Below are 24,165 nucleotides of genomic sequence, written 5' to 3'. Positions count from 1 at the left end.
CTACCCCCAGGAATGTATTTAATATCAAAGTTAAATTCTTGCAATCTGGCAAGTAGTCTGATCAAACGAGAGGAGGCTTTGTTTGAGTTACTGTCACCTAACATGTGGATTAAAGGTTTATGATATGTGAAGAGTTAAAATCTGGAACACCAAATGTACATCTTAAACTTTTCTACCAGCCAACAGCATGCCAGAGCCCCTCGCTCTATAGTGCTATAATTTGACTCTATAATTTCGCGCTATTTAATGTTCTTGAAGCAAACGCTATAGTGTACTCATTACCATCAACCATCTGGCTTAAAACTGCACCCAGACCTTTTGAGCTAGCATCCACAGTGACAATACAAGTTTGACCATGAGAAAAGGCTCTTATTGCTGGTGCCTCCAAAATTAATTTTTTAGCAGCATCAAATGATAACTGAGTTTCGTCAGACCAGATAAACTTTGCATTTTTCTTCAACAAATCTTTAAGAGGTTGTACAATGATAGCGTAACTTTGCACAAAACGACCGGCATATTCGCTGAGACCTAAAAAGGCTCTTAAAGCATACTTGTCTTGTGGTCTGGGAGCATCTTTGATAGCGTTGACTAAAGATAACTTGGGTCTAATACCATTAGCAGAAATATTATGCCCTAGGTAGTCTACCTCTTGAGTGACAAATTTACACTTGTTTTTAGTAATAGTCATACCGACTGCCTCAAGTTTTTGCAAAACTTTGTCAAGTAGCGAATAATGTGATTCAAGAGTAGCTGTGTGAATTAAAATATCATCCTGAAAGACTTGGATTCCATCTATACTAGCAAACATTTTGTCCATCAGACGGAATACAGTGGCCGCGGATGCTAAACCAAACGGCATTCGTCTATGCATAAAAACACCAAAAGGAGTAACAAACATGGTTAGAAATTGAGACTCTTTGGAGAGTGAAATCTGATGGTAAGCCGATTTTAGATCGATTGTAGTGAAAAACTTGCTACCACCTAGATTCGCCAGCATCTCTTGAAATCTGGGGAGGGGATGTCAGTCCACTACAATGTTGCGATTCAAAACTCTTAAGTCTGCACATAAACGGATCTCACCAGAACTTTTACGGGCTACAACGGCAGCGGAAACCCATTCCGATGATTCTACAGGTGTTATGATGTCTTGTGCACATAAATCATTCAGCGTTTTCCTCAAATCCTCTCTAGCAGACAACGGGATTGGTCTACATTTTTGAACAACAGGCCATTTGGAATCGATATCTCGTCATTACTAGACGAGATATCGATTCCAAATGGCTTTTATAAATCCAAAGATGAAATTTATTCTTGGGTGAAAGACCCACGACATATTACAAGCAGGTTACTGGTAAGAATGACACAACCCAGACTTAACATTCTATATACTAGAACTATTAATGCTTCCACATTCTAAAACATTTAAAAGTACACAAGAAATTAAGCAATAACAATAATTACCACTTATCACACTACTTTACCCATAACTGAGACAGCACACATGGAGGAAGATAGGGCAGGTTGTTTATTAGCTTGAATGGTTACACATGAACACTGCACTGACCCTATATTGGTGCTACGAGACCAGGCAGGACAGATGGTGCACAAGCAACAAGTCATAAATGACACTGACTGCACCCCCGATGTGTATACACATCTCCTGGACCAACTCCAAACATTTGGTGATCGTCAAACTTGACACGATGCTGCTCCCGAGGTTGGAGATCTCTGAGCGAGAGAAGCCCTCTAACCAAAGGAGAAATACTTTTGACCATAGATTCCTGATGGCAAAAGCACCGGGAAGCGATGTCCTTCTGGCCAAGCTCGATAGAGCACTTCCGGGGACCAGGGCTGATAAATTGCAACCGGTATTCCAGGAAGCACTGGTAGGCTGCATGCAATGAGAGAGTCCCTTGTAGTATTGAGACATAAGCCAGAAAAAGATCGGGTAGAACTGCCCCCTATCGCCCGCTCTCCCTGCTGAATATAGACCAAAAGATACTTGGCCAACTGCTTGCAAAATATCTATATCACTGCCATCCACAACCGATCCACACTGATCAGTCATGTTTCATCTCCCAGAGGAATACCCTTTGTAATCTCCATCGTTTATCTCATGTACACACTCATCCCAATGAACAGAAGACCAGTATGACTTAGCCTTTCTAGACACAGAAAGGGCCTTCAAATCTGTGGGTTGGGTCTATGTGTTGATGGTCTTTGAGAAACTAGGCCTGGGCTCCAAGTTTATTGCCCTAACAAAACTGCTCTATGCTTGTTACGCTGTTGTTGATGATGGGAAGACGAGACTCGTTATGCATCTACACCGTGCTCTCTGCACAAATAAGCCACACCCTCTCCTAAAGGTAAAGGACACATGGCACCAATTGTGCAAGTCTCCAATCACAGCTGCTAAATGGGTCCAGAATCATGGGGCGTTACGGAGGTATCGTGAACTCAAGATTTAAATTGCTCCAATATAACTTTGTGCACCTTACGTACCTCTCGCCCAAACTCTTGCAGGTTATCTCTCCGACACGAAATTCCAGGTGTGAGCGCTGCAGATGTGCCCCGCCAGATTTTGTTAATGTGGCGTTGTTTTGTCCTCAAATAATTCCCTACTGGAATGAGGTACTGCCTCATTTACACAAAGTCAAGGGCCGGACCCTTCTCAGAGGACTCAAGCAGTGCCCCCTTCTCAGAGGACTCAAGCAGTGCCCCCTTCCCAGAGGACTCAAGTAGTGCCTGCTGGGCGTAGTTCAAATCAAAAAGAAGAAACAAACTGAGTAGATGGTTCGTCATACTCGGTCTGACACTAGCAAACAACGCATTGCCAGCCAATGGCTGAACCCCAGACCCCTCCTTGTAAGCGAGATGCTAAGGGATATAATGGAATGGGCCGGAGCAGAAGAAGCCCATATGAAGAGGGTCCGCCGAGACGACAGACTCCCAGGCGACTTACTCGCCTGGGGAGCCATGATTAGGGACTTGACTGCTGATGCTCCTGATGCCTCCTCTGGATCCTTGAGCACATGGGACACTGACTCACATCAAACTGAAGACACCTAGTTACACCCATTGGAGACACTGCCCCTAGAGGGAGGGGGAGGAATTGTAGAAAAGGAGATGAAGAGATGACACTATACAACCATGTGACCCCAGATCTGGGACAATGTGGTAGAAATGAGGAACATTGCACTGAGTATGGGGGGGAGGGGAGGTAATTGTGTTTTAATGATTGTTTGGTATGTTAGACAAAACAGTGGAATGAAAAGTAAACAAAATGAATGGTGTACCTTTGTTCATTAGTAGAATAAGGTGCTATATTTCGATTGACTTTACTCTCCATGTAATTCTTGACACCACAGCAATGTTGATTACTCATTTCAAGATGTGCCTGTTGATGCAGCGCAATGGTCCATGGAAACACATTGCTCTATATCTTGCAGTAATATAATCTGTCTTAAAGTACTATGCTTTTAAAATGGCAATTAAGAAATATATAATTTTTTGTAATTATTCTCCTTGTTGCGCCTCTATCGGGAAGGCGTAGAAGTGTGATGCATTTCCAGGTTTTCCAGTGTTGGGAAATCTGAAAAAGCACCAAAATCCATGGGTGGAAGCATGTAACACCCATGCTCCACCCATGGAATGCCTCCCTTGGGCAGAGTATCACAGGGCAGTGACTAGTGTTGCCTTCTGTTACTCCAGATTTAACAAGCAACGCAGGGCCGTGCAAGGTGGCCTTGCGTTGATTGGTAAATCTGATTGCGTTGCCCTTGTGAGATAATGCGTGATGCAAGGGCAATGCAATCCAATGATAAATCTGTCCCTGAGTCTTTTGTAATTGGGCCTGGGGCAACGCTTGTGTGCTCCATTTACACCAGCAGAAAATTAGTGCAATTCATTTTCCACTCTTGGAATGTCCTTATGTGGCCATTGGGGATTGGATAAGTTACTGGGCATTGGTGTATCTACAAAGATGACATGTAACACCATATTTAAAATTGTAAAAGCTCTTAAAACATCAGGGGAATGGACAAGGCATGTTTCTGAGAGTAACATAAGTTATCCAGAATACACACATGAGACAGCAATTTACATTTACAACGGTTTCTAGAGTTTAGAGACTGGAAGGGGGACTAGAGAATGGATTGAAGAAGTGTGACAAACGTCACAGGGTTAAGACTGATTTGCATATGGCTGGGTCCAAACTGGAATGGCATGATGAGCAAAAAAACGATGGATTTAGGCCCAGATCTCTGTACTGGGGTGAATGTATGACATTGTTCTGCATTCTGTCCATCAACAGTTCTTTTTGCTGTTAAACACTATCAACACATCAGCGGTGGTTTTGTAGTTGCTTCTTGTGATTGTATGAGCATGGCTGTGTAAAGCGGCGAGAGGATTACATACCTTGATACTTGCTCATAAAACACTCGTGCACACAAAGCATCCCGTCCGCACAAAAGGAATGGTAATGTGCTGGGCAACTTGAAGTGGTTTTTGCAGTTGTAAAGTGCTATGCATGGTTTATGTGGCTTCGCAATATATTAAAAAAGTTACGTTCTAAAACTTCAATTATTATTGATGCGAAATACATGTTTAATGTATGAGAGAGCATTAAAATGATTGTTGTCGATTTACATTTAAACTACATTGTCTTTGGCAGTTGTGAGGAATGTCATTCCAAGCAGCTTGAGTGAAACATGCTCTCTCTCCCCCTTTCTATAACCACACTTGTTTCTTTGTTAGCCTTTTTTCTCCCTAATCATACTCATGTTGGTGTTATCGTATGATTTGTTAGGCACCAGGTCTTATAGTGTTGCATTTTAAGTCCCTGTGTATCGAATGAACACATGAAAAACAAATGCACAAAGGAAACATTGCTATTTCTATTTCCTCTCTTGGATAACTCTTGGATAAGTATAATGTAACTTCATAAATGGAATATATTCTCTAAATTTCATTTTTTTATTTTATTTATTTATTTATTTATTTATTATATTTTTTATTAAAGTTCCACAAAAACAACCAATTACAGAATAACAACCAAAAAATTGATACAATACACAAAACGAAACAGAAAAGAACATAATAGATCGTGTTGCTTATCACATCTAGCAAGGCTAAACAGAATTATTTACTCATTAAAATAATCTTTTAACGGACGCCAAATAGTAAGACCAAATCGCCTCTTGCGTGTTTTTTTCAACAGATACAAACTAATTTCCAAATTATACAAGTTAAATAATTTAGTACGCCATAAATCAAAACTCGCCGCCTGGGGCTGAAGCCAGGCTGTGGCTATTGATAACCGTGTCACAGCTGCAATAATAAAAAGAAAATAACGATATCTAAATTTCATACAGTATTTTTCATTACTTGAAATCGTACAAGAAAACAAAAATATCAAAAGCACCTAAGAGGCCTTAATTAATGGTATGATTTAACGAGGCAACGCACAGCAGTTTTACAAACAGTTTTAGGATAATTAACAAATCATTCGTTCCAATGACTCCAAATATTTAAACACCAGTTTTAATATTGACATCACTCCTGCTGACCTGGAAGAGAATACTCCATTAACTGTCTTCCAAATATAAAGAACAACTATTCCTCCTGCTGTGCAACGTATACGGTTTCTTGGGACGTACCTCCATTTTATCTACGCAAACATCATATGGAATGCAATGCACCACAAAATGCTGATGCCACTCTTTAGTGGCGATGGTTAGAGCTGGTTCACAGTGCAAAAGCAGCCACCACAGCAGATTCTGATTTGGGAAAGTAGTATATCAGCATTTCAGCCTGATGTTCCCTCTAATTTCTTTGTTATTTATAATTCCTTTACCACAAATTCTTCTTGCAGGTCAGATGCTCATAAACTTTTTGCTCTGATTTTTTGCCTTTGACAGTCCCATTGACTGCCTTATTTATCCCTTCCCTGGTCGTGCATGTCTCAACCAGCATCTCATTGTGTCCCGCTGTCCCTGTCTCTCTATCCCTCCCCGATCTCAATCCAACAAAGGGTGCCCTTCCGCAACAATTTTAGATCTCTATTGTTCCTTACTTTTTTGTATGCATCGTTCATTTTCTCCATCCATCTATCTATTCAGCCCTCTCCATCCAACCAACAATCCATCCGTCTGTAGATCCACACACCCATTGATTCACCCATCATCCTTCCATCCGAATCTTCATACATTCATCCTTCCCTCCATCCTTCTTTCCATCTTCATTTTCTTTCATCATAGATTGTTTAATTTATTCCCTCTACCCACTACTTCATCATAAAAAATCCATGCAGTGGTATTAAGGAACTACTTTTTAGAGACCAGTGTCTCGATCAAAAGAGAGACAACGGTCATTTTCAAAAATTGTATTTTACACATGCTTCCCAGTGGTACACCCCTTCCACCCCATCAAACTGCTTACGTGGGGTTCATGACGCTCCTGCCTGGGGTCCCACTCCTCCAATAGCAATCCTTTACTACCAATCTGTGCATTTGGAGCAAAGACACCTTTTATACTGCACAGTCACATGCTGCTGAGCTCTGGCATCGTCTCTCCATTCACCCATGCCCCTACTTCTCACTCACAAATATGCATGCCTTAGTTCAAAAGATGCCGCCCCCATCACACACATGCAAGCCCATGGCAACAGTTGCTAACTAACTTTATGGCTGAACCACCCAACCCAAAATGAAAGTGTCTATGCACTATTTCCAATGTGAAACCTAGAAACAGACTGCATGCCCCAGTGTGTAGTAATTGTATATCTATTCAATCTAGCGGCACAGCACCCGGGATAATGTGCTGCATGGCCACACACCTATAAGGTCCCAAAACGAGGTCTATTGGCTATGCCCGACTCCTACCCTTCAAAGTCAAGATTATCGCTTCCATCACGAGTGATCTGCATTTAGGATTTAGCTTTTGTACAGGGTATAAACCTCATTTTGTGCATGTTCTCCTAGCTCTCACTGGCACAGTATAATTTATGCAAAAACACTAATAGGAAAGGAGTACATTTTATTTCCAACATTTGCACCCGGTGTCCCTCCTGTCTATGCAGTTATGTTTCCTCTGGCTAAAACTGCTTTCTCGATGTTTTGTAGGCATGGGATGTAAATATATGGACGGGTTCGCTGTGGGGTTTCATGTCCAAACTGTCGCTATTATTTTCTCTCTTCCAACACAAGTTGTGTGCTTACAGGGTTTCGCTTCTGGAGAGGGTATAAGCTTCTACTACTACCACCCCTACTTTCCACTGTGTTCTCTCCATTCTCTTTCCCTCTTATATTTTTACAGAGGTCAAATAATAACTTCCCTGCAAACAAAAAAAAATTAAAAACATTCTCATTTGCAAAACCAATTACTTTCACTACTGCGAGACCTATTGCATTGCAAATGCTTGTTTTCACATGGTCCGTGACTGGCTACCCTCCCCTCCCAGCTTTCCACACCACCCTGAAGAATTGAAATAAGCAAATTATCTTTGGAAGGCGGGGGGTCAGGGACCCCCCGGCCGTATTTATTATATAAAACAATAAAAGGATGAATATCAACATTCCATCAGTTATGCAAGAATAAGCAAAATTCATGACATTAGATTTACAGTATCGTAGACAAATATCAAAGGCTAACCTTAAACGTCTAATACAGCGTGTTTCCTATCCGAATCTAACATCCTGTCTGAATTTTTCATTCTAGCATATCTGGCCGGACGGCAAGGTCGCTAACCGTTGTCAAGTCCTACTAACCACGCCCTTACCTAAAGGTGCGCATGCGCGACTGGGGACCGCCTACCCCGTCGGCATCGTGAACTCCATTTAACCAACAAGGAGGGCCCTTACACTTTGCGTCGTATGCTGACGTCATGGTGTATGTGCGGGGTGGCTACCAGCCTAAGGAAAGCGTGACTCCCTCCCCCGCATTTTTAGCAGCTAGCGGATATTCCTGCCCCTGAAGTTCTAGGAGGGACCAGTGGCCCCTCCCCTTGGGCCACCCCCTCCGTGGATGGTGACGCCCCCCTTAGGACCTTAAATTGCTGCTCACCGATCATGACCTTACCGCCTGACCAACCCTAATAAATACGACGATGAACCTAGAAAAAAGAACTCGCTAAAGGACAACTACACTACACTAAAACCAACAATATAAATACGAAGCATGCTGTGCTAATGGGAGAAACGGCCTACGCACAATATTACCTTTTCAATGACAACATAATCACAGCTATATAACGGGAAAAAGGCCTAGGTACCCACAACCTGGTTTAATAACATAATCACACCTGTAAAACGGGAAAAAGGCCTAAGTGCAGATAACCTTCCTAATTAACACAACCAATCCTACCTTTCAACGGGAAAAAGGCCTATGTCAAACTAACTAGCACCCCTGACTAGCATTATTTAGCAGCTTGTATTTATTTATTTTTTTGGGCTGGTGGGTGGGAAAATAATTAATCAGCCCCGAGCGTGGGGCACACGGAAGGCGCGGGGAGCGAGCCAGGAGCAAGAGGGCGCCCCCCTTGCTCCCCGCGCCTTATAACTGGGGCTGCCGGCGACTGGGAGCCCGCACCCCCGATCGTCCCGCCCCCCTGCCCCGGAAGCCGAATGTACGCTTCCGGGTCACGGGGGAGGCATCCACCTATCGGTGCTGGGGGCGCGCCGCGCGCGACATCGCCCCGCGACACACCCCCAACACCGAAGGCCGAGGGAGGGGGGGCGCCGCACCGCCATGTTGGCGTGGGGGCCGAGTGGCCCCCACTTTATACATGGTCCGTGACTGGCTATCCTCCCCTCCCAGCTTTCCACACCACCCTGAAGAATTGACATAAGCAAATTATCTTTGGAAGGCGGGGGGTCAGGGACCCCCCGGCCGTATTTATTATATAAAACAATAAAAGGATGAATATCAACATTCCATCAGTTATGCAAGAATAAGCAAAATTCATGACATTAGATTTACAGTATCGTAGACAAATATCAAAGGCTAACCTTAACAAACGTCTAATACAGCGTGTTTCCTATCCGAATCTAACATCCTGCCTGAATTTTGCATTCTAGCATATCTGGCCGGACGGCAAGGTCGCTAACCGGTGTCAAGTCCTACTAACCACGCCCTTACCTAGAGGTGCGCATGCGCGACTGGGGACCGCCTACCCCGTCGGCATCGTGAACTCCATTTAACCAACAAGGAGGGCCCTTACACTTTGCGTCGTATGCTGACGTCATGGTGTATGTGCGGGGTGGCTACCAGCCTAAGGAAAGCGTGACTCCCTCCCCCGCATTTTTAGCAGCTAGCGGATATTCCTGCCCCTGAAGTTCTAGGAGGGACCAGTGGCTCCTCCCCCTGGGCCGCCCCCTCCGTGGATGGTGACGCCCCCCTTAGGACCTTAAATTGCTGCTCACCGATCATGACCTTACCACCACAGGCCAGCATTGTTTCCCGACGATCTGGCCCCCCCACAACTCCTGCCTAAAGGTCATCCTTACCTCAGAGCGCCCTTCAACCAAGCTAGGATATTATCACAACATATTCTATTCCCAGCCTCCGTCAAATGGACCCCATCCTGCAAGTACAAATCCTCCCCCCAAATAGCCCCATGTGGGATGGTCTGTAAGTGGGAGTTTCGGAAAAGTTTATCTAACTTGGTATTGATCCTCTTTACCGAGTGATTCAATGCCCTGACAGACTCACCCCCACGCCACTGCAGCCGCGGTATCAGCTGAGACCAGACTACCATGCACACCCTCTTTACCCAACCTGCTGCTGAAATGATCTCTTCCAGGAGGACCCTCCTACCCAGTCTAGCAAGGTCATTCCCCCCCAGATGAAGAATCACCATCGCCGGTGGGGCTGTATGTTGGGCGACCAACTCCGCAAAGAATCCCCTAAACTGACTGAGGCAAAGACCCCCCCTCCCAAAGAAAGAGATGGACCAACCTTCGTGCTCTAGCTCCCTTCTACCCTTGGCTGCAAAAAAGACAGTTTTAGCACGATTGACATAAGAATGACCAACAATCCAAACCCTGCCTGACCACGTCCTGTGTTCCTGACTGTTCACTCCTCGATGAGTCGCCGATGAATCCTGATGATGACCCGAAGCAAGCTCTCCGCCTGCGTCACAGAGCGAAGGAACTGCAAAACGAGAAAAGAAAACCTGATGTCAGTAATACCCTAGGTACTTTACAACATGTGTACCCGCACATACCGTTTGTAGCAATTGGAATTGGGTGACCATCTCCCAATTCTTCTAACACTGTTCACATGTAAACCCCTTGCGGTTGCCTCAGTGGCTGCACCTATCCTAAAGGAGTGTGTGCCAAATTGCTTGGGGTCAAGGCCCACCCTGGCAATAGTCAACTCCATGACTCTTCTGAACTGATATTTGGTTAGAGGGGTGCCGTCCGCGTGTACTAGAAGTGGCCCACCCAATAATGCACCTCGCTGCTTGATGAAAGTCTCCATGTGGTGTACCGGACAGCATGGATTGGCCCTAGCCCTGTGCAGTACCACAGTCACCCCCCGGGACTCCTGATCAGTTTTCGATCTCCTAATCGTCACCCACAATGTATCCCCCTGAATTGTTGTGTTCAGGAATTGGATACCCCCCTGCCTATCTGCCTTAGAGGCTGCCACCAACTCGCTCAGCCTCAACGCCCCATAAAAGGCTAATGTAAACGCTGCTTTAAATAATTGTATCTCCCAGCCCGAGCTACAGACGTCATGCAATGCAGGCAGTAATGCCGTCATCCTCTCCAAACCTATTGGTTTCCTTGTGTCAGCCGTGCTGCCCTGTAGACGGCGCCAACCCCTCAGACCCTTCCGCACTGCAAAGTTGTTAGTCGGATCTTTCACCCCCTTCGCCTGTGCGTAAAAGGAGACAGCTGCCCTATGCCTGTTCGCTGTGGCCACTGAGCAACCCTCGTGATGCAAACTACCCAGATAATCCGTAAAGCTATTTTCCAAAGCCCATTTGGATTCCCAGTCGCGCCCCAAGAAAGTGCAATATGAACCAAACGCCCCTTCATAAGCTGTCCGTGTCTTGGGGGCTAAGCTAGCAGCCACGAGGTCCGGTAGTTTGGGGCACCAATCTGCCAGAGTGCCGACGGGAAGTGAGTCGGTGTAGGCTCTGCTGTTGGAAGATTTTCCCTGAATACCTGCATTTTTTGGCGAGAGAGTGCATCAGCTGCATTAATAAGGACACCTGGTACATGTTTTGCCCTAAATACAACATTCAATAGCAAGCATCTCAACACAATCTCCTTCAAGAGGCGGAGTATGAACTTACAGCGTGCCGCTTGCTGATTGATGCACTCCACCACCGTCATGTTGTCTGACCAGAATATTACTGATTTGTTACGCAGGAGTTCAGGCCAGACCATTAATGCAACCCAAATGGGGAACAGCTCCAGAAAACCAATGTTGGTTGTCAACTCACTGCACACCCATTCGTCCGGCCACCTGTGGGTGACCCACCTGTTTCCAAGGATGGCACCAAACCCCACACTCCCAGCAGCGTCAGTCCATAAACCTAACTCTGCTGAAGTAATGGGGGGGCCGGACCACACAACCCTGCCGTTGAAGTCCTCCAGGAATGCCAACCATATCCGCATGTCCTGGCGTACCTCAAACGATAGTCTAGTGCGGTGGTGTTTTTCTCGCAGGCCCCTCATAGCCTGCGCAATTGAGCGAGAAAAGGGGCGAGCCATAGGTGTCACCCTCAACGCGAAATTCAACTGGCCCACTGTTTCCTGAAGCTGTTGTAACGAGACCTTCTCTTTGGCCAAGCACGCGCGTAATGCCGCCTGGAATTTACATACCTTCTCCTTTGGGAGCCTGAAACAACCCTCCACAGAGTCTATTTCAATGCCCAGAAATCCTAAGCAAGTAGCTGGCCCCACTGTCTTCCCCGGTGCCAGCGGGACCCCAAAAGCCCGCATGAGCATGCAAAATTCATCCAATGCCCGTGCACACTTCTGATACCCCGCCTCACCCAGGAAGAGAAAGTCATCCAGGTAGTGCATGACCTGCTGATGCCCGGTTGCCTGCCTCATTACCCATTCCAAGAAGGAACTGAACGTCTCAAAATAGGCACATGAGATCGAACAACCCATGGGCATGCATTTGTCCATGTAATACTTCCCATCAAACTTGAACCCCAAAAGGTGGTGATCCCCCTGATGCACGGGGAGAAGACGAAATGCAGACTCTATGTCAGACTTGGCCATCAATGCCCCTGGACCCAGGCCCCTAAGCAACCCTACCGCGTGATCAGAAGAGGCATATTTTACACTGCAGACATTCTCATCTATGGCATCATTCAAGGATGCCCCCCTTGGGGCTGAGAGATTATGAATGAGTCTATATTTGCCTTTCTCTTTCTTAGGGACCACACCAAGTGGGGAGCAAACAAAGTTGGGCACTGGCACCTCGTCAAAAGGTCCTGCTAACCTACCTAAGCGTAATTCTTTTTCAATTGTTGCAGCCACTACCCCTGGGTTATGCTTTACCGACAGTTGGTTTCTGCACTCAGTCCTACCTGTGTACCCTCCCGCCGGTATCTTGAAACCCCAAGAAAATCCCTCCTGTAGTAATTTAGCCGCTGCGTGATCCGGGTATCTGTTCAGCCAGGGAATCATTGCCATGACATCGATGGGAGTGTGTGATACTAAACCCTCCTTCAGTCTATTCAGGTTTCCTTCTCCCCCTGGAGCCCTGGTTGCCACCCTTAAATCTGCAGGAGGTCTCTGGGTGTGAGGGGTGCCCGCACGAGGAACAGGCGTGTTTGAACTTACAAGTGCCCGCTGCCCTAGTGCAGGACCGTTTGTTGAAATCCCAACATACGCCCTTTTTATCCCCCCAACCCTTACCCTTTCCTGGTACCTCACTTCCCTGCGCATGCCGAAAGGGCTGTTGTGGCTTGGCCGGGTATATTTTCTGCGAAGCAGTTGCCCCCATCGCTGCTGCCCCCCCAGCTATCTGGTTGTACCATGGCAAGGAATCCACCACATCCCACTCTAGGGAAGGATTGAATTCCTTCGCCTTCCTGAATGAAATGTCATACTCTTTCCACCCATTCCCCACTTGCGTCTCGCTCCACATGGCAATCCTGCTCTGGTAGCAGGCCATCTCAGCTTGTAAGTTGGGCGACCTTTCAGCTGTAATGGCACTAAACACGGAAAAGGCCCGCATCCAGTTAACAAATGTCTCCTCAACCCTGAACTTAGACAACTCTGTTCTCCATTCACTGGGCAACATCCATTCCTTTTGTGACTTGGCGTACTCCAGTTCCCTATTATCGAGCAGCAAGGAGAAAATGTTGACATATTTGCCCGCCCAGATCATCTCTTTTACAGCCCGAGACACATGTTGCCCCAAATTCTCCTTCCTTGACGGTATAGCACCATCCTTAAGTACTGGCAAAGCCACCTCCTTACCATTTTCAATACCTTGCGACGTCGCCCCATCGTTCTTCGCCGTTTGTCCGCTGGTAGGACCTGTTGGGGGAGTAAGTGGTGCCAATGGTGCCCCTCCCCCCGCCCTTGCCAACTTAATCATCTCAACCAGTTTCAATGCTTCGGCTGAATGATCCTGAGAGGATGGCAATACCCCCCCCAACTGCAACCAGGGCAAAACAGCGGCTATCTGGGATGCCAATTCCTCCGGGACAACATTGCTCGTGGGGGTTGCAGGGGGAATGACCGGGGCGACCGGCAAAGCTGGAATAACCGGGGCTGGCCCGGCCGGTGCCAACAGTGGCATCCCAGGGGCATCCTTAGGTACCCCTCCTGGCAAACCCTCCCCGTCAGTTGTATGTTTGGGCGTTACAGTTTTCTTAGACTTGCCCCTCTTAGTAGGGGTAACAAACTCCCCTCTAGGCAGTGGTGGATTGACTACCCTTTTTGGCCTGCCTTGTGGACCCGACGGCCCGTCCAGCCTCTGGTTAATCTCTGCCACATTCCTACCCAACTCATCCACCCTACCCAGCCGCCTATCAATCGCCGTCATCCTGCGCATCATAGCCTGCATCATTTGTTCCATGCGGGAACTCCTATTAAGTCGTGCCCCCGGCATATTCCCACACTCGTAATGCAAACTAGTCCTAGCCAAACACCGGCGATTGTACCTTTTTGTTTTCTGATGTAGGATGTGAAGATGGCCGTAAGCACCATGCGACTGTGACCGCAAAACACACCAAGCTATTCTTAGCGTGTGGGCGAGCGCCACACCCCTTGTAGGAAGGTCTCAAGCCCCGCGGCCCTCCAGAAGCAATGAAATGCAGGCCCGCCTCACACCCCTTACCACCGAAGACCCGTGCGTCCTCCGCCCGTTGCTGTGCTCTGCCGTGTTCTGTTGCCCGCCACCGGAAAGCAGCACCAGAGTCAAGCTTCCTATGAAGAAACAAATATTACTAGCCTGGAAAAAACACTTTGCACAATCAATCCCTGTAGCTGAAACAAACTCGTAGCGATCAGCGAACCCCTTCTCCAGATCCACAATTCACAGCAATAATCATTAATTCCTTCGAAACTGGGTTAACTGTTCAAATACTAGCAGCCTCTGAGCACTGGGCGGGATAAAACACCTAAAAAACACTTTAAACCAATTATAATTCAAGCATTCACTAGTGTTCAAATACTAGCAGCCTCAGAGCACTGGGCGGGATAAAACACCTAAAAAACACTTTAAACCAATTCTAATTCAAGCATTCACTATTTAGTCTCCCCTCCGGTGGCTGCCCTGCTGTAACCTGCTTTGCCACCAGCCCAAACCCAGCAGCCACCAATAAGATACGAGCACTGGTCGGGAGAAAACACCACTTCAAACAAATCAGAAATCAAGCTTTTCCTATTTAGTCTCCCCTCCAGTGGCTGCCCTGCTGTATCCTGCTTTGCAACCTGCAAACCAAGTCTCTTGCCTGCAGCCTAACTCGCCGCTCGACCGCCCCAGCTCCCCCACCTTACCGGTTGGTGAAAACACTCGACCCAGACTAGAACGGCACCTCAAGCGTGCCCGCGCTGAAACCTCTCTGCTCCCTCCGGTCTAAAGGGTGTTCCCCGTGTCGCCGTCAAAGCTGCTTGTAACACGGAATGGAAGCGCTCCGTGATTATCGTGCCTGCAGCCTCGATCACCGCTGGAAACCTCTCTGCTCCCTCCGTTCCCGGGAGATACTAGCGCCTGGAGAGGACCCTGAAAGCGGCGCACTGCAAAGCTGTAAAGGGAACAAAAAAAAAAATAATTAATCAGCCCCGAGCGTGGGGCACACGGAAGGCGCGGGGAGCGAGCCAGGAGCAAGAGGGCGCCCCCCTCGCTCCCCGCGCCTTATAACTGGGGCTGCCGGCGACTGGGAGCCCGCACCCCCGATCGTCCCGCCCCCCTGCCCCGGAAGCCGAATGTACGCTTCCGGGTCACGGGGGAGGCATCCACCTATCGGTGCTGGGGGCGCGCCGCGCGCGACATCGCCCCGCGACACACCCCCAACACCGAAGGCCGGGGGAGGGGGGGGCGCCGCACCGCCATGTTGGCGTGGGGGCCGAGTGGCCCCCACTTTATAGGAGCTGCTGCCGGTAGTGCTGCTTGCCAAGGCTCCTTCTGGATTCCACCTCACGCCTCTTTCTTCCGGCACCCTTCACCTCCTGTTTCTCTATATAACATTTGCAGGTTCTTTCCCTTCTCCTTTCTCCCACTGTCTCCTCCTGTCTTTCTCCCTCTACGCTTTTGTGCTCCTCTGTCTTTTGCTCTGGGTCAAAGTCCGATGATGAAAAATAGGTCACCGAGATAACAAAGCAACATTCCTAATGCAATGCGCTCGTATCTAAACTGCCGAGGATGGCTCCCCACGACACACCTGACAATGGGCCCACCCATTTAGTCCTTTTAGTTTGTGGTGCACGAGGGCAGCGGGACTGGCGCGCGCCCCTCCTAAGAGTCTCACCCGCCCTCTCTCCTCTCCTCAGAACCCCGAGATGCCCTTCATGTTCACCAAGCAGCGGGGGGCGCTGCTCCTGCTGCTCTTCTACACTGGCCTGCTGCCCTTTGTGCCTCTGCCCGAGTCCGTTATGGAGACCGTCATGCCGTCTATTATCAACAGGTGAGTGCGCGTGACGCCCTCGGGAATCACAAGCTGGATAGATTGTCTCCGTGAAGAGGTCAAAAACATTGTCTCAGAAATGATTTGTGTAATGTCCCTTTAAATTCCTCTTCCTGCAGGGTCAGCACCCGCAACCTGACAGGCCCAGCCCTGTTATCAAAGTTCTACTCTTAATGTCCCGGCCTGAGTGTCATAGGTCCTCACCTTTGAGCCCAGATGCAAAAAAGTAAATATTCTGTGGGTGTGGGGGCGAGGAGTAGAGATTTGTGGAATGAATGAGGCACCAGGGATTTGGGGGAGTCCAAATGCAGATCTACCACTCGGCAAGGTGGTCAAAACCTGCCCGGGCCTAACGCTGATGCCCAGGGGTGTGGTTGCCAGAGGTGCAGCAGGTGCAGTCACACTGGGGTCCAGATGCCTTAGGGACCCAAGGAACTCTGCTTTCTGCAGTATTGTACTACCCAAACTACAGGGTGTTGGGGCATCATCCTTGCATTTGCTGGGCCTCATCACATCACTTGGTGCATAAAGTTGAAAGTACTTTTAATGATGTAGGCAGACACAATTCCAAGGATGCAGAGCCCACTCTGGACAATGGGCCCCCTGCTTGTAGGCCTTTAGGTGAGCCGAGTTTTGATAAGTTTGCTGACCTGGACAGGGCGCAAGTGGAAGATTTTATCGCTAAGGCCAAATCTGGTTCGCTGACGGACCCCTGCCCAGTGGTGGTGGAAAAATTGGTGCAAGAGATTATAGCGGGCAATCTGTCGACATTTTTTAATATAATCTTTAAGACCGGATGCTTTCCTAAAATGTTGAAAACTGCATCTATTCTGCCTATTTTAAAGAAACCCAACTTAGACCCTGATGACTCTAAAAAAAACTGCTAGAAAAGACAATGAATAAACAGCTCATGGATTATGTTACCGAACACAGCTGGCTAGACGAGACACAACATGGCTTTAGATCTGGCCATAGCACAGTCGGCCTTGATTAAATCGGTCGAAGAAATTAGGGATGCTCTGGATAATGGTGGGAGAGCCGCCCTCATCTTATTAGATTTGTCGGCAGCCTTTGACACTGTCCACTATACCATCTTGGTGGAAAGGTTAGCAGCAATTAGAGTGCAGGGAATGGCACTCAATCTGCTCAAATCTTTCCTGGAAGAGAGGACACAATTTGTTGCCTTGTATCAGTTTAATTCTGATCCTTTTCAGCTCCCATGTGGAGTGGCACAGGGCTCTTCCATTAGCCCTACTCTGTTTAATATCTATATTGCTGCTCTGGCTCCAGTCATAAAACCCTTTGGCTTTGCCCTAACGTCTTATGCTGACGGCACTCAGCTTGTCATGGCAGTCACGAAACAACCCCATTCCATCAGTAAGCAATTTAACGATTGCATGACAACAGTAAGCTCATGGGTGAGCTATAACTGCTTTAAGTTGAACTCTAATAAGACAGAGGTGGTGATTTTTGGCAACGATCCTTCATTTTGGTCCCCGAATTGGTGGCCAGCGAACTTGGGTAACTTGCCAAAGCCGGTTGAAAAAGCAAGAAAATCTGGGGATCATCATAGCTAGTAAGCTCTCCTTTGCCTATCAGATCAACACGCTGACATCCTCTACATTTTACATTCTAAGAAAAATATAAAAGATCTTAGCATTCATTCCAGCAAATTCCCAAAAGTTGGTTATATATCAGCCTTGGTGCTGGCCAGATTAGACTGTTGTAATGGTTTATACCTGAATCTTCGGATACAACATCTAAAAAAAAACTTCAGGTACAACAAAACACAGCAGCTAGAATCCTCTCACGCACTCCCAAGCATGTCTTGGTGAGGAAAATCATCAAGCAGTTGCATTGGCTGCCAGTAAAGGAAAGAATACAATTTAAGGCTCCTTGCTTTGTGTATAAAGCCTTGCGTATTCACGGACCTCAATAGCTTGACCAGAAATTTAGATGGTACTTGCCAAACAGACCACTTAGATCCTCTAACTCCAGGACCATAATGGTACCAAAATTTAAGAGAGCAAACTGGGGCGGTAGAAGTTTTTATCTAGGAACTGCAGCCATTTGGAACAAGCTTCTGTTATCTATTTGATCTGCCACCTCCCTGATTAAATTTAGAGAGTTGTTGAAAATATGGCTATTCAGCAACTCAGATCTGTGTTAAGATATCCGCCTTCTGCACCGAACAGTTAAGCTAGCGCCAGGACACAGAACGGTAACAGTGTGCTTTATAAATCTCTTACATTGACTACTGACCAGGCCTGCCCTGAGGCCCCCATCTTGGCTTGTTCAGGTCCCAGGGTATCTCAGGTACTGTTGTAGATTAATGCGCGCTGCACACCGATTTTTACGAGGAAAAAAATAATCACTGTTCCTTTAAAGGGGCCATCCAGTGTGGAGAAAAAAATAGTTCTCTTTACCCAGTAATACATCTTATGAATCAGTAGCCATCCTCTTTGAAGAATTCGTAACTGATGAATGGTTTGCAACCAAATAGTATTTGCAAAACCACGGATACATTCTATACTGAATTGCAGTTTGGAAGGAACGCCCACTTTAAGACTATTCCAAATTGCAATTCGGTATGGGTCGCAGAACCCATTTTATGAACTGGAAATAAAATTCCACCTCATGAAATGGGTTTTATGCATTAAAAATGCTTTTTTTGTGTTCACAAACCATGAGATTTTACAAATCACAGGATTTCTGACTACAAAAGGGCTAGGTGCATCTGGCTCCAGAAAGGTAACTTCCCTGCTGTATTTTCAAGTCTGGTAAAGTGGTACTAGTGCACAGGAATGGGTAATTAAACAGACAGCGAGATTAGTCTTTGCTTGAGAATAATAAATGGTGTGATATTACAGGTTAATAATTAATAATAACTATTTCTATTTCACATGTTATAAACTACGGGGCATATTTACAAAGAAGTGTCAGAGCGCGGCGTTAGCCTTCTTGGTTTAACGCCGTGCTCCGCCACTTCTGAAATGCAGGGCTGCAACGTATTTACAACAATAAGGTGCAGCCCTGCGTTTCCCCCTGTGCTGGCGCTAATTTCAGTTACCTTGTGCCAACGCATGCCTCCTTGTACCATAGTGCAAGGGTGCCTGAGTTGGGGGGGTATGACTGGACATAAACAATCTTGAATAGCGATCTGTAACTTCTATGTGTGCTGCTTTGCGCAGCACACATAGAAGTTGCAACTCGTCATTTTTAAAATGATTATTTAAGTGCAAGAAGGGGCACCTACCTTCACATAAACAATCATGCATGCCGTTTTTCTGTCTCTGTGTGCGGCACAATGCAGCACTCATAGAAACAGCAAACACGAGGAGAAATAAAGCATTTTTCCTCATTTCGCCATGTTAAGATCAGATTTGTCAGCGGCCTTTGACACTGTCCACCATCCTATCTTGGTGGAAAGGCTAGCACCAATTGGAGTGCAGGGAAAGGCACTCAATCTGCTCAAATCTTTCCTGGAAGTAAGGATGCAATTTGTTGCCTTGTACCCATTTAAGCCTGATCCTTTTCAGCTCCCATGTGGAGTGCCACAGGGCTCTTCCATTAGACCTACTCTTTTTAATATTTATATTGCTGCTCTGGCCCCAGTCATATAACCCGTCTTAATTTTGGCACTGCCACCTATTTACACCACCCTTGTAAATAGAAGGCAGCGTCAAAATCGATGGGTGTTGTGGCGGAACGCCCACCGCGACACCCATTGCCCACCTCTTTCATGGTAAGTATAGCGTGAAAGGATGCCTTTTTTACAAGGCAGCGTCCAGCCTCATTAAGTGGTTGAACACTGCCTTGTAAATAAGGTGAAGCCCGTATCGCCACAGCAACATCATAAAAGTGACGGTCCTGTGGTGATAGGGGATTGTAAATATGCCCCTAAATTGTTTCCCAGTGCATAACTAAATGTCACCATTGCTCATGTCAATAGCACTTGCTTAATAGAACTTGTAGGGGTTGAATTTGTGAGTTGGAAGTCTCAAGGCAAGCATTCAGACCACCTAGCGATGCTACTGGCTAAAAGGTCCCGTCTGCAAATTTTCACCCATCTGACTGAGTTAATAACCTGAGGATCAAGGGTCTAGGGCTTGGACTCCTGAGGTGGACTATTAGTCTTCACTTCTTCTGGGGTAGTTGAATGAGGGACATTTTGACCCAGGAGCCAGTCCCGACCTGTGTACGGCTGCTAGAGGGCCCATTGGGGTGAAGTAAGCAATGTTCCTAATTAACGCTGATCATTTGCCTCTCTCTCTTTCAGAACCTTCTTACCAGAAAATAAGCTACTGAGTAACAAATACCTGGTGCGTCTGCAGGAGAAGTGAGTGTTTAAGGCCTTACACCAGGCAGGGCACCGGGGACGCAGGCAGGCCTCGGCTTGAGTAACCCTCTTACTCCTGTCTTCTTGCAGGCTCATGATGAGGAGGACCCTGGTCCAGCATTTGCAAGACCGAGGAATCCAGGTGAGGACCCTCATATGAACAGTAGTACTTACAGACCTTCTGCAGGAAGCTGGTAGCTGCATTTGTGAGTTTAATGACTGGGCAATCTGCACTATATAAAGTAATATTTCAGAGTTTACAAACCTGAAAATAAAGAAATACCCTCTGAAAACTCAGGGCATATACATAACGGATTACTGGTACGCATGCTAATTTGTATACTTTTCTCAAACTTAATTTGGCAAAATACCATAAAAGTTACAGTTAAAATGTACAGTAGGACTCTCAAGAGCAATATGCAGTCAAGATGTTATACATGCATATGTACTTGTGTAATAGATAAAATTTAGTCCGCATTAGAGATCCCCATGGAACTGGCTAGATTAGTGAAATTTGCACGACAACTTAAAGAACTTTTAAGCAAAGATAGAGCCTCTGCCTAAAGTAAGACTTCAGGCCCAAAACTGTGAGCATATATTAAGTATTTATGGACCTCCGTTTTATGTTTTTCTAAACCATTTGAAATGTACTAAATGAAATATGTCATTATTTTTTATTAATGATCGAAGAAGGTCTTTGGAAGGACACACCACGCATGGCCTTTTGTAACAATTTTTATTAACTGAAACAATAAAATGACTTACTTACCCACGGATCTGAAGTTGGGAGAGGAGTTGGCCTAACGGCTGAGGCAGTCGGCCTCGAATCTGGGGAACTGGGTTCGAGTCTCGGCAATGATGCTGAACATCCTGTGATTCTGGGCAAATCACTTAATCTCCCATTCCCTAATAAAAATTTAAAATGTGTCCTCGTGTAATGCAACTGGTGCTATGTAAAGCGCTCTGATACCCGATTAGGGTCAAGTTCGTGCTATATAAAACTCTGTAAAATAAAAATATGAAAACAACTTATCCAAACAAGTGTTATACCAAATAGCATATACATTTTTCAACCAGTTCATCTGAAGACAGTCAATAAAATACAATTATGAAAAAGGTCAAATACATTGCTACATTGGGTTCATGTTTCAAGTTCATATCTTTTCCTGACTGCAAAAGCTGCAGGTGAAAAGTGAATTCCTGCAGATTTCTGCTGCATTTGATGTTGCACTGCAAGGGATGTTCCCATTTCCAATGACGTAAAAAAAGTAATTAGCAGCCATGTTTCCCATATACGGTATAAAGTGCAACATACAAATACATGTTTAATGTGCAAAGTGCAGTGTTACAATGACTTCCACTCATTGGCATCAAACTGGCATTGTTTGAAAATGATTTAACGCTTTCGCGGTGCGGCACCTTTGATGAGTGGGCAGAGTTGCGTCGGCCAACGGACGTGCGCAGCACTACGGAGGTAGTGCGCGCGACGGCCGTTGGCCGACAGAAGCACATAACGGGTTAAACTGATCCTATATACCATGGCTATCGGGCATTGATGCCAAGGATGGTAGTCAAAACTCCATCCAGTTTATATTTTATATTAGCAGTTAAGTCCCTGCAGCATTCCTGCTGAAGGACTCAATTTCTAATTAATTCCATTTATATGTCAAGTAGCAATTAACATCCACTTCATCTAAGGCCCGGGAACAGCCCCTGGAGCAGATGGACTTCAAAAAAGGGACAGAAACTGATCATTAAACAAAAACCTCATTTCGAGTCCGCTATGTAAACAATAAAGTTCATGCACCACTATATTAAAGTAACCTAAGGAATGTGCTTAAGTGGTGTTAATTTCTTCACTATAAGCAAGTCATTAGTCGTCAAGCCATTGTATTTGAGTTTGGCTAACATGCCTTTCCGCCTTATGACCCACATTCTTCCTAAGAATTTAGCTACTGCACAGGCATAAAGGGGTCTTAGGTCTGTTCTTAATATTCTTGAGGCCCCCGCTTGATTCTATGACCCCAACCCAGTGCATACTGGATTAATCCAAATGATCCTAGGCCATGTAGGCCAAGCAAGCAAACAGAACATGAGCTGTAGTCTCACTATGCATATTGCAAACAGCGCATAAAGTGGATAGAATAGTTCAAGTTGACCCTTATGCCCATAAACGCATTGAGAGGCAGAGATCTAAATCTAAATTGAATATATAGTTTTGTGCCTAACGGATCTGTAAGTAAGTCTAGATATTGTTCAAAAGTGTTTGTGGGCTTAAATTTAACAAATTCGTTTGACATGAACTCACACTTGCATTCTGGGCATCATTCTGGGCTATCGAGGACAAGTATAACTCCTTAATTTTCTCTTTAGATGGAAGGCGCTCATTGGAAAAGATTTCCCAAAGATCTTGGAAGTCCAAAGAGCTCAGCAATTTCTTGATGTTATTAAGTCAATCTATTCTGTGGAATCTGTCTTGCATTACTGTCTCCTGAAGGGCTTCAGCATAGGCAGATCGTTCTGGTGTGTCTCTTATCCTCTTTCAGAACAGGACTGGTCTGATTTTTGCTTTGTAATCAATTTCGTCCCCATGTCAAGTTTTAGCGGGTTTAGTGGAGTGCCAGAGGGGAGGGACGCTAAAGATATTACAGAGTTATTTAAGTTGTGGTCATGTCAGATAAATTATGGAAGCCACAGAGCTTGGCACCATAGAGAGCAAAGCCCACGGCCTTCGAGCTGTAAAGTTGGGATGACTGGCTCACTGTAAGATGGACTGTATTCTTTCAATATGGCATACACAACTTGTTTGAATTTAAAGGAACTTTTAACACGTATTTTTCATGTAATTTTAGTCGGTAACTTAATCCCTAGATACTCAAAATCATTTACTTTTTCGAACACATTCCCTCTCATTGTTATCATCCCCATGTATGATTTGTGTTGGTTTATTGTCAAATACTTAGTTTTAGAAGTGTTGAAAACTTACAAACGCATGGAGCAAAATTCCTCAAAGTGATTCAATAAACACCGTAGTCCTCTTGGTGTTTGGGCCGCTAATAAGGTATCATCTGAAAAGAGTAGGATGGGAATTTTTATTTCAGCCAGTGAGGGGGTGTCATTGGTGCACAGTGATACATTGTGTACTATGTCATTGAAGTATAAGCAGAACAGGGTGTGGATGAGGACACATCCCTGGTGGGCAACCTTTTTAACAGGAATAGGATTTGCAAGTAGTCCCTGTTCACCCCATCTCACTCTGGCAAATTTGTCCGCTTGGAGACGGACTATGATAGAACGAATGTTTGATGGAATGCCCATGTCCTGTAAAACCAGCGACAACTTTTGGGAGGTACCAGGTCAAAGGTGGACTTCAAATCGACAAAGGCCACATATAAGTGTCTTTTGCCAATCAGTACTGTCTTGCAATATAGGGCCAGGAATAGAAACACTGGTCTATTGTGCTGCTTCTCTTTCTAAACTTGGCTTGTAGTAGAGTGGAAATTATCTTGTTGTCTTCTATCCCCTCTTGGATTTTCCCCAGCATACATGGCATAGCACATTTTGAAGGGTGTCAATTAAACTTATAGGACTCTAGTCTATAGGCAGATCCCTGTCCCCCCTTTTTATAGATGGGAACTACCTCAGCTCCTTTCCAGGATCTTGGAATTGGTGCTCCCTTGCAATTGCATTTGTCAATGCCAGGATGTACTTGGACCACCTG

General features: G+C 46.0%; 1 protein-coding gene across 2 annotated transcripts in view; it reads left to right on the top strand.

The window, feature by feature from the left end:
* LOC146811839 (lysophospholipase D GDPD1-like) overlaps window positions 1-24,165 on the top strand; it is a 183,221-nt gene that overhangs the window by 146,926 nt on the left and 12,130 nt on the right. For both annotated transcript variants that reach the window (XM_085618830.1, XM_085618831.1), the window contains 3 exons: window positions 15,972-16,105; window positions 20,385-20,444; window positions 20,535-20,586. In XM_085618830.1, coding sequence (XP_085474956.1) covers window positions 15,972-16,105; window positions 20,385-20,444; window positions 20,535-20,586 — 246 coding nt within the window. The remainder of the gene's footprint in view (window positions 1-15,971; window positions 16,106-20,384; window positions 20,445-20,534; window positions 20,587-24,165) is intronic.

This window comes from Triturus cristatus, chromosome 7 (assembly GCF_964204655.1).
Source record: "Triturus cristatus chromosome 7, aTriCri1.1, whole genome shotgun sequence".
In the NCBI taxonomy this organism is placed as follows: domain Eukaryota; kingdom Metazoa; phylum Chordata; class Amphibia; order Caudata; family Salamandridae; genus Triturus; species Triturus cristatus.
This window is presented reverse-complemented; position numbering and strand designations above follow the sequence as displayed.